This window comes from Numida meleagris, chromosome 3, assembly GCF_002078875.1.
Source record: "Numida meleagris isolate 19003 breed g44 Domestic line chromosome 3, NumMel1.0, whole genome shotgun sequence".
NCBI lineage: Eukaryota > Metazoa > Chordata > Aves > Galliformes > Numididae > Numida > Numida meleagris.
Window position 1 is genome coordinate 58,722,561 of NC_034411.1, and position 11,671 is coordinate 58,734,231.

At 38.6% G+C, this 11,671-nt stretch overlaps 1 protein-coding gene across 1 annotated transcript in view; it reads left to right on the forward strand.

Annotated features, from left to right (window-relative positions):
- The window catches only part of THEMIS (thymocyte selection associated), an 83,018-nt gene extending 72,220 nt beyond the window's left edge, over positions 1 to 10,798 (forward strand). The window contains exon 5 of the mRNA XM_021392098.1: positions 10,722 to 10,798. Coding sequence (XP_021247773.1) covers positions 10,722 to 10,727 — 6 coding nt within the window. The 3' untranslated portion in view covers positions 10,728 to 10,798. The remainder of the gene's footprint in view (positions 1 to 10,721) is intronic.

Sequence of the window (11,671 nt, forward strand, 5' to 3'; positions counted from 1 at the left end):
CAAGTTTTGTGACAGCCTTGAAAATCGTTATTTAAGCATGTATTTTCTTCATGCAAATAATATTCAGTAAGTGCCCATAGAGTATGCTCATATTGCCAGGGACAGGCTGGCAACAAATATGTAGGTGTATTTAGGTGCAGATGGTCAAGAAAAGAACTGGACATCAAAGAAAGGCCATGCTCTGCTGGTGAAAGAAAGTCAAAGGTCCCGTAACTCCAGTGAAGCTACTCCACATTTCACTAGATTAGTATTGCTTTAGTTTGAACAGTGTCTTTTCCATTGGGTTATTTTTCTTCTTTGCCACTAAGGACTTTTTCTGATGTTTCCATCCTCTTTGAAAAACATTCCTCAGCTTGTATTTCTTCCATGAATTACATAACTGTTTCAAGCTTTGCATGGTGTCAGAGGCTCTTTTGCAGTCAAGGAGAGTGCTAGCCGGCACTGCGCAGACTGTACCACACACTTCTATCAAATACTGAAATTTAGTCAATCCCTGCAGATCGAGCTTTCAGTGTTAATTCAGAAAAGGAAGGTAACTACTTTGCGTTCTTCTAAATGAAAAAAACTGGTGTTTTCCACTTATGTCATGTCATGACCTGAGGAAAATTGTCCATGTATTTTACAGATTTTATCCTCAGCTGTTCTGCTTAATGTGCTCTCTCAAATATTTCGGTTACTGGTGACTATCTTTTTGCTAGCTGGTGTCTTCAGCAGAAGGGGCAGATTGTTGTAAAAACTGGGTTTGTGTTCTGCTTTCACAAATTGTAGGTTGATCCTGAAAAGATCAGACACTATTGCTGTGTAACTACTGTCAATTTTACTGAAGTGACCTTCTGTCTCTGAAATGAATGATTTTATCTTTGCTGAGGAAAACCTACATAAGATTTTGAATGGAAAATCTGTACATATTATCTAAAAAAATACAGACTTTCTGGTAGAGTGATTGCAACTGATCTGTAAATATGCTGCAGCTACTCTTTAGCTTCAATAAAGATACACATTTTTGACACTTTTAATTAACTTTTACTTACACAGGTAAAAAACATTTATTTGACTAAATATTTATAACATAAATAGGTCGCAGTTAAAAAATAAAATTATGAAAATATGTGTATCAATCATGAAATTCAAGTGGTGAAACTTATTTTCTGCCATGTTATAGCAATATGATTAATTATGCCATAATTGTCTATTCCTATCATCTTACTATCTCACCGAGCTATGAATGCTACTGAATAAATGTAATTGAAATGTCAGACTTTATGCAGATTTGTGATGTAATGTACATATACGTTCATATACTCATTTTATAACTCATTATATGAACCATCAATACAGTGGAAGTACTTAATCAAAAACAACTCTGCATCAGCCAAAAGAGATGGGTAAACTTCCTCCTTGTGTTTATGTGAGTCCATGTAGCCAATTAAAGAAAAGGGAGATATGTTTTAAATATAATATCTTTACCTAGAGCACCTTCTAGTCATCTTATTTTGTGAAGTACTTGTCTCAAAGACAACAATTATGGTAAATGTGACTGATGATTTGTTTTGGCAAACAGAAGATTTGTGGTTAAATTTCAGAGAAGCAACCCAAAGAATGTTGCTGTTATCTGTTACATCTCTGAATGCACCCAGTCTGGAGCAAAGATTTACATGTGAAGTCAATGTTTTCTTCTATGTAATTTCAGAATTTCTGTGTAGACACCACGAAGAAATTGTGCTCAGATCAAGACGCTGATGTTTTTGTTAGTTGTCCAAATGATTTTGTGCATCATGACAATGAGAAGAATGTGACTGGAAAAGCTACGTCAGTGGAAAACCTTGTAATTAAAGGTTAGTTAAGACTTATGGTTTGAGTTATAATATAACAAAACTTAACCCCAGCCTTGATAAATAACTTATATACAGAATTATTTTGAGTGATTTCATTTGGAATCTCTGCTTTGGTCAAAAGTGATGAACATTTCTTCCCTTCCTCCCTAAGTGCCGTAAGGCAAATTCATCAAAGCTCTCAAAAGCGGCATGGTATTAAACTCTGTTACAGTGGTAACTCATGTTACCACCGTAACATGAATATTCAGCAGTTTTTAGAAACAGATTTGTATGGAAAAATGCACTTTCTTTTTCCTTAGGAATCTATGCATCTTCTGTTGTTAAAAAAAAATGTTAATTCCAACAGGTATCAAGGATAAGCAAGTCATTTATATTAAAGATATGAAGATGTCTTCAACTTTTTTATTTATTTTGAAAAAAAAAATAGTATTGAGCAAATTACTTGGCTATTAATTATTTTTAGGGTCACCATTTTCTTGGATTTCACAAGTATATTTGATAACTGGTTAGGCTTTCTACTTCTCTTTCAACTTTTTAATTTGTCAGAACATCTTGAAGTTGAGAAACCAGAAGATGTGAGGACAAATCCTGAAGACTTTGAAGTAAAAATAAAAAACTCAGTTGATTTCATTAATCTGTCTGTCATGAGTTATATTTAAAAAATGAATGCACGACATTAATTATAACACTGGCACATTTGGAAGACTAAGGCACAAATACTCATCCTCACAGCACTTGTTTACTGATAATTGATATCAGTATAAGAACTTCCCATAAAATTTCCTCTTTACTGTCTTCTCATTCAGTGTGCGAGTCTCCTAAAAAGAACTGCTTATCTGAAACTATGTAAATGCAACATAAACAACTTTTATATTTAAAAATTACTGTAGTGTATTGAATATTCAATGATCTGTACTGCTGCGGATGTTGATTGTTTGGGAACAGTTTTTCTAATGGTGTTCAGGTTTACAGCAGGCTGCTTTGAAAGATAATCTCATATTTGTTATTTTGTGGCTTTGAAAAATCTCCCTGTAGGTTCCATTTTGTTACAGCTTAATGATCTGATTATATTTTATAGTGGTAAATTGTGAAGCTTCCACACTGGCAGCTATAGAGGATGGCATTCTCTGTTTAAACCCCAGGACAAAATTATTACCAACATGAGTTAATGATGTACTCTCTTGTGCCAAGGGAAATACCTGCACATCACTGGGGCTTGACTTTGACAACTGATGTCTGTGCTGCAGGGATCAATTGAATCCATGGGTGATCCGGTCTCTGTGGGATGAGGCAAGTGTGACCAAGATGTTCATGGTTCGTACAGGACCTTCTATTCTGCTCCATCTCAACAAGGAGAAGACTTCCCAGCCCATTTCTAAATCACAGTTAGGGTACTTGTTCTATAAGTGTAGCGCTCAGGTGTTCAATATTCTCAATCAAAAAGACAAACTTGGACTTTCTGTAGCTGTTCCTGTTTTGGACATTTTACTTATTGTGATTCAGAAGCACTGCGAAACAAGGCATCATTAACTGCCATCTGCCCTGGGCAGAGTCTGCCTACCTTCTCACTCTTTATTCATTCTGAGTTAGTAACATTACTCTTTTATCCATCCTACCAAGTCTTATATGTTCTTGATAAACATTTTCCTGAATCTCCAGAACTTCGCTGTCTTTCACTTTATGTAAATCTATTTTTCTTAGCCATTTGAGAGCAAGACGTGTGAGGAGTGGCTGAGGCCCCTTGGCTTGCTCAGCCCAGAGCAGAGGAAGATGAGGGGAGGCCTCGTGGGAGCTGCAGCTCCTCACAGGGAGCAGAGGGGCAGCGCTGAGCTCTGCTCTCTGTGACAGCGACAGGACCTGAGGATGTGGCATGGAGCTGCATCAGGGGAGCGTCAGGTTGGGTATTAGATGAAGGTTCTTCACCAGAGGGCAGTGAGCATGGAACAGGCAGCCCAGGGCAGTGATCACGGCCCCAAGTGCTGGAGTTTGAGGAGCTTTTGGACACCACTCTCAGACACAGGATTTGAATTTTGAGTGGCCCTGTGTGGAGCCAGGAGTTGTAGTTGATGATACATGTGGATCCCTTCCAACTCCAGATACTCTATGACTCTGTGATTCTAACTCTTTCTTTTTTTTAATCCTGAAACACTCTAATTGACAAGAAAGTTTTTCTAGTGACATTTTCTAGTTTTAAATTTTTTAAATAATCTTCTTTTCAGTGTTCTCCCATTGATATCCTAACTTTTGTTTTCTTGTCCCTTCTGTGAAATCTGTGTTTTCATATCTTACTCTTAATTTTTAGTTCTTCCTGATTCCAGAGGAAATATTTATTTCAAATTTCAGATATCAATCAGGCTCTTTTTCTGCCCATTTCTTATCTCTATTTTTTATCTATCCATTTCCCCAAGTTTATGGCTAAAGACTCATGCTTTGCAAATGGTCTTAGTTGTATGCCCAAGTGCCTTAAAGAAAACATTGGAGTTAGAGCTGCTGAAGGCTTTCCTGCTCCTGGTCCTGTAAAGATTTGCGGTACCTTCCACCTGGCCTAGTTCTAAGCCATGTTTCTGATTTCAAACTGATTTCATAGCTCATATATCTCTTGCCTAATTCCTCATGAATGCTGTAGTTAATTAAATCTAAGCTCATTGTATGGACTGTCAGGTGAGATGTAAGTTCAGATAAAGACTAACCTCTGTTACTGAGGATTTTCAAACAAATCAGTCGTAGAATCATAGAATCACAGAATGGCTTGGGTTGGAAGGGACCCCAAAGATCATCAGGTTCCAACTCCCCTGCCACAGGCAGAGCCATCAACCTCCACATCTGGTACTAGACCAGGTTGCCCAGGGCCCCATCCAACCTGGCCTTGAACACCCCCGGGGACGGGGCATCCCCAACCTCCCTGGGCAGCCTGTTCCAGCACCTCATCACTCTCTCTGTGTAGAATTTCCCCCTGACATCCAATCTAAACCTTCCCTCCTTGAGCTTAAGCTCCATTGTCCTATCAAATCCTCTATACCCCTGTTTAGTGCACACATAGGAAATCAAGAGACAGTATCATAAAGCTTTTTCTGCAAGACTATGAAAATGCTTCTTGTTTAACTGCCTGAACAATTCTTTTGCCTAATTTTGAGTACACTGTGAGTTAAAAGTTGGAGATAGGTAGATTTAATAACATAGAACAAAGAGCGATGATAGATTGTACACTGACACACCCAGATGAAAGCTGAAGGTTTTTCTCAAAGCTGTGTGTTAGTGAAGCCCAAATTATTGGGCTTAATTCAAAGTTAACTGCAAAATTATACAGGAGATTTGATTAGAAGATAAAGCAGTTCTTCCTGGCCAGTCAAGGGATCCCCAGGAGTCCACTGTTGCGTGCAGCAAGCTTGCCTGTTCCAGAGTGTATTCTGCTCTGTTAATTCACAGGATAATGGATTAGAAAATATGTCAAGACTAACAACACTGACACACTCCTGTGCATTTTGAGTGGGAGGAAATGTACCATTCACTGACTAATCTTTAAACTTCTACTTGTGAATGCTAAGCCAACCTCTGAAGCACCAACCTGTTTCAAAATCCTAATACGGATATTGAATCCATGCTCTCAAAAAAAAAAAAAAAAAGAAAGCAAACACCCAGTTACAGACCAGTTATTGCTATTTCTTATCGAAGGCTGGGTAGTTCTGAAAAGAAAGGCAACATGGTTTTCTTTCAGCATTAAGGCGTCTATTGTGTTTCCTTCCAGAGTTCATTTTAATAAAGGTAGAAACAAAGATAATAAATACTAAGAAATCCATCCTTTTTCTTCTGTGTTCCAACAAAACCTGAATTGGCCACTAAAGATATTATCTTATTTTCTTAGATTTGACTGAGTTTGAATTCATTAGAAATAGCAGCAATTCTGCAGAGTCATAACACTCATCTGAAACTTTCTGTATTGGTTTGTTTTGTTTGAATCTTGACATTACTTCTAACTGGATTTTCTGAAACATTATCTAATACTGATTTTTTTGCATTGATATCTGGACATTTTAGGGAAGATATTTGAATATTCTGACTTTAAACACTTGATTTAGGAAGGCTGTGGGCTGGGGGAAAAAATAGAAGGGACCTTCTAATTGTAATTCAGGGTGCACAAAAAAATGTATACCATGTTTGGCAATGAAGACGGTTTAAGAAATTTCTGCCCTCGTTCTTGGTGTTGTACCATTTAGGGCAATACATTTGGTTACAGAGTTGTACTCAACAAAACACTGAATTAATGGAGTATAGTAATTTCAAAAGCTTTAAGCAAAATGAAGAATTTGAATTACATTACTGTCAACGATTGCAGACAATTGCAAATGTACAAAATTACAAATATGTTGACAATTACATTTAAAATAAGTTCTTACTTTGGCAGTGTCACAGGGAACATGCCCTAGTGTTCTGAATTCATCCATAGGGAAAAGCAACATAAATTAGGAATCCTATACTGTATTTATGAATGACAACTCTCTCTGTTTACTTCCATTTTGATTAGGACAAAACTGTTATTACATTCTTTGTCTCCTTTAGTCCTGTAATTATCTTTAAAACAATAATTGTGTTATTTTTCCTTTTATTTTTTTGAGCCATATCAAAAACCTTATTTCTTGCTGAAGTACCTTCTGAGATAAGATAGCAAAAAATGTTAAGAAAATGAGTTAAAATAAGCAGATTGCATCACTTAATAGGATTGTGCATGTAATTTGGTAGATTATGCTTAATTTTAGTTAAACTTAGTTTTATTCTTAGCTAGTATCCAGGTTGTACAGCAGGGGGCAGAAAGCATGGGCTTCGCATCCTTTAAATATTTCCCTTGTTTATTAGATTTCACTGCATATAGTTGCAATAAAAATCACAGTTTCCGGGCAGGAAATCATCACAAGGAGGAAGTGTTTCAGGGTTACATGCAGGGAACTAAAGAGGACTTTGTATGAGTCACCTCTCCCACTTTCTGCCCTTGCAAGGTTCTGTGCTGCTTCTTCTGCTAGGAGGTGGTGCTTCTTTCAGGTGAGGTTCAGACTGGATATCAAGAAAAGGTTCCTCACCAGAAGGTGGTCAGGCACTGGAACAGAATCCCCAGGGCAGTGGCCATGGCACTGAGCTTGCCAGAGTTCAAGAAGCATCTGGACAAAGCTCTCAGACATATGGTCTGATTTTTGGATGGTACTGTGTGGAGCTAGGAGTAGGAATTGATTATCCTTATGAGTCCCTTCCAACTCAGGATATTCTATAGCTCTTCCCTAGGCTCCACCTAGGGATGCTGCACAGAGCCATACCCTCCTGCAGTGACGTATGATGGGATCTGGAATATGCAATTCCTTGAAATCTGTGACAAATGTTTTCATCTGTGAGAGTTATTGATAAATTGAGTGTTTGATTTGTAAAAAAAAAAAAAGCAACAGTAGTGCAATGACAGAAAGTAGTGACAGAAGTGACTGTAAGTATTCAATAAAACCAGCAAGATAGATGAGAAAAAAGTGGGAAAGAAGAAAAGTTAGAAGTAAAAGGACAGTGAAAGAAGTCAAAAGTTGTTTGTATCTTTCAGGAAATTCGGATTTCTTTAAGAGGTTGAATTTAAGGTTAAACTTTTCCAAATAATGGGCTAGTACATTCCCTACATGGAGATAAATGTTAACCATACATGAATTTTAACTGTACAGTACATATGAAATATTCTGATTGTATCTTTTAACAGTTTTTAAAGACATTATAAATCACTACTAGAAGGAATGGCTGATGGATACCAGCCCATACCCACCATCCCCAGCTTGTATACAAGGGAATAGTCCATTCATTTCATTGGCTCTGATTCTGCTCAGTGGCTTCCAGTAGCACTCCCTAAGGAATTAACGCTCACTAGCACTGAGGAGCATTAGAACCAGGCTCACAGCAAATAAAACACTACTGTTAATAAAAACACTTTGACTTATGCGTACGCTCTTCAGTTCTATGCATTTTCACTGACGTGGTGCTCAGAAATAAGGACATTGTTCTACCTTGTTTAGTTACAATATTATTGATCGTAATAATTTACAACTATTGTTTTCAATTTAGGAATATCTGTAAATGCTAAATGTTATTAATGTGGCTGAATGTTAATTTATGCAGCATAAATCCTGAGCTGAGATATTTACCATGGCTATAAAACTCTATTGTGGTCATGGCCAGGGGTGTTTACTTGTGCAAACTTTTATATACATGAGTTGGGGTTTCTAGCACTGGTTGCCTTCCAGCAATGATGATGATAGGTTGCTTCTGTTGCCTACATTTTGAATGAATGTGGAGTAGAGAGTTATGACAACTGTTCATGACCTTGAAGCATGTGAAAGAAAAGCTAGCATATTCAGAAAAAAAAATCCTAACCACTTGAGGAGGTGAGTGAGACAAATGGAAATTTTCAGTCTGCAGAGCATTCCCTTTCCACTATAAAGGCAAACATGATTATACAAATTGTTCCAGGAAGAGCGGAGTTAATGAAATTTGTTTTAATGAGGATTCAGGTCTGTTGTCCCCTGCTGCTCCTTTCCCTCCTTCCCTGATAATAACCAAAACTCTCCTTATGGTACTCCTATTATATGAAAAAGAGCAGGTTTGGAGCTATGTGTGTGTTGAGTGGCCAACCAATACACACATGCTGATTTATCCTTCTGTTTGCTGCCAAGTGGAGAATGTAACAGCTGTGTTCTGCATGCCTTTCTTTCAACAGAGGAACTAATTCAACTTTCTCTTTCATAACCATGCTGTGACTTCTTCCTCCTTTTCAAATTTGACTGAAATTGGCAAACAAAAACTTTAAAAAGTACTGTAGAGATTGGCAGATGGATGGATAGACAGCATGATGACACAAGCCTTGTTTTCTTAGCAGGGTAAGATGGTATATCTGATTCAGTAATTCAGTGTTGAGGCTAATGGATTTTTTTCAAGAAGGGAAGAAAATTGCATTGATTTCACTGTTCAAAATCCCCTTGGGATCATTCAGCTTGTCCCATTCATTGCTTAATGCTTTATTGAAGTGTAAATATGTACATTTCAGAAGGCATCCTACACTAGTTTGAGACTGGAGACAACTGTGATTTACTCTGGCCTGATGACATTAATTTCCTCTTCTCCTTGAGCTGTCTTGCTTAGAAGGATATCATTTTGTTTTTCTGTTTGGGAAAGAAGGAAGTCTAGCTATGCCATCCATGTGCAACCCGTACTTTATATCCGTATTAGCAAGTCTAAGTGCACAAACAATATTTTCCTTGCTGAATCACAAGGATTATCTTATTCCTTCAGTGCCCATTTTATTCATTAGTTTACTTTTACTGATGACAAACACAGCCAACATGAAAATGAACCACAAACCTGGAAATGTTTGTTAAGAAGATGGTGGCCACTTATGTGAGTGCTGTGAGTGAGATCTCCACTAGATTTCTCATCCTAGGGTGGATTTCTTTCCCTTTTAATGTCTAGATCTGGAAATATATTGCTAATTCCTGTAAAGAAGCAGAGGTACTTGAAGGTAAATCTGTCCATGATAAACTGTGTCCTGGTTCAGGTAGAATGCTGCTTGATGAATGTGATGATTATTTCTGACCTTAAAATTTCCATAAAGGAGTGAATCAGAACTTCAGAAAAAAAGGACTATTGTCCATTTCTCAGGGAGCAGCACCTCAGCCATGGAGAGTCTTAGGACAAACTGATAAGAACAACTATACATCTGGTTTCTTGGAGAAGGGAAACATAGTAGTCCCAAGAAAAAGCTTGGGAGAATTTTTGTTTGAGAAGCTCAGTGCCATAAGGAAGGATGTATTTGATAAGCATGGCCTTGCTGAGAGATCAAATAGGCTGTGAGGGTTTGTACATATTTGCAAGTTGTTTCTGGTTATGTTGTAGTAAATTAACCAAACAGAAACAGCTGTTCCCAAAGCAGTATTTCACACTGTTCTACCATTTCACATGAATTTTTTGCTTTTGAAACACATTGCCTTCTCAGCTCCATTAAACATGGGGCATTGTGACAAACCTGAGCTGCTCCTGTCTTGCTGCTGTACATCCCTTCCCCGCTCCAGCAAGTGCCAAAAGACATGGCGATTTCAGATGGGGGATGTAGGGCACTAATCCTTGCAGGGGTGTAATAGGAGTACATGAGCAAGGCAGGAGACCATGGGGCCTTTTGGTAGCAGGCTGTAGCTCACCCATGAGAAGAGTAGCATCAAGCTCTTGCCATGCAAGGAATCAGAGCAGAGCCCACCCACTCTGGAGCTGGAGCTGCTAAGAGGCCTCATGTGAGGGTCTCTGCTCTAGTGGGAAAAGGCCACCGCTTTTTGAAAGGTCAGTAAGCATTTTAAAGCATTTTATTAAACCTTTGAATTGTCTGCAGACAACTGTCAGGGAGTAGACAATAGATTAAGAAACATTTAGATGCTGTAAGAAACATTTAGATGTTATACTGGGGGACATAGGTTAGTGGGAAATACTGGTGGTAGGCGGATGGTTGGACTAGATGATCTTGGAGGTCTTTTCCAACCTTGGTGATTCTATGATTCTTTCATTATCTGGTTTGTTCATAGACCATGCGGCACAAGCATTGCTCAAGAGCTGAGAGAAGAATTCTTAAAAAGGGAAGACCATTTTATAAAATGCTCAGCTGGGTTTCATTCTTGATCTGCTACAAACGTTGTTCAGGAACGTGAGCAAGTCACTTAAGAACTCTGTGAATATTAGCAAAGTGAAGAGAAGATTTTTTCCTTTGTTTTTAACTTTTGTGGTTGTCTGTATGAATTGTATGTATGTTTTCTCTGGGCAAGAGTAGAGCCTTCAGTTCTCTTACTTGTTACAGTAACTCTTACAGTTACTTATTTGTTGATTTCTCAGGTCTAAAAAATAAGCCACTTGGAAAGTGTGAAGTTGAAAAGGAACAGAAAGAAGAGCATGACTATGAGTATGTGGATGAAAACATAATTGAACACATAAGGAAAGCGTTTCAAGACAGCAAATTTTGTCAATTGTACCCTGGGCTGCATCAAAAGAAGTGCAGCCAGCAGGGTGAGGGAGGTGATCCTGCTCCTCTGCTCTCCTCTGGTGAGGCCTCGCTTGGAGTACTGCATCCAGATGTGGAGTCCTCAGTACAGAAGAGACATGGACCTGTTGGAGTGCGTCCAGAGGAGAGCCACAAAAATGATCCAAGGAATGGAACACCTCTCCTATGAGCACAGGCTGGGAGAGCTGGGGCTCTTCAGCCTGGACAAGAGAAGGCTCTGGAGAGATCTGAGAATGGTCTGTCAGTGTTTAAAGGGGGGCTATAAGAAAGAAGGGGACAAACTCTTTAGCAGGGTCTGTTGTGATAGGACTAGGGGAAATGGTTTCAAACTAAAAGAGGGGAGATTTAGACTGGATATAAGGTAAAAAAAAAATTTATGGTAAGGGTAGTAATGCACTGGAACAGGTTGCCCAGAGATGTGGTGGATGCTCTGTCCCAGGAGTCAGGCTGGACTGGGCTCTGGGCACCCTGATCTAGCTGTAGGTGTCCCTGTTCTTTGCAGGGGAGTTCGGCTAGAGGACCTTTAAATGTCCCTTCCAACTGAAATAATTCTACAATTCCAAATAAGGATAGCCTCTGAAGAAAGAATGTGGTTGTGCCCTATCATCACATATTGATGCAAACAAATGTGGTCAGAGTGATTTTCATGCTTTCCAGTAACCACCATCCTTCAAAATGAGGGAAAGATTTATCTGGACACCACCGTCACTGATTGCCGCATATGTTCTGTGAAGAATGTGGGAAAGGTACACCTGAGATAGACACAACTACTTGTGATGCACTG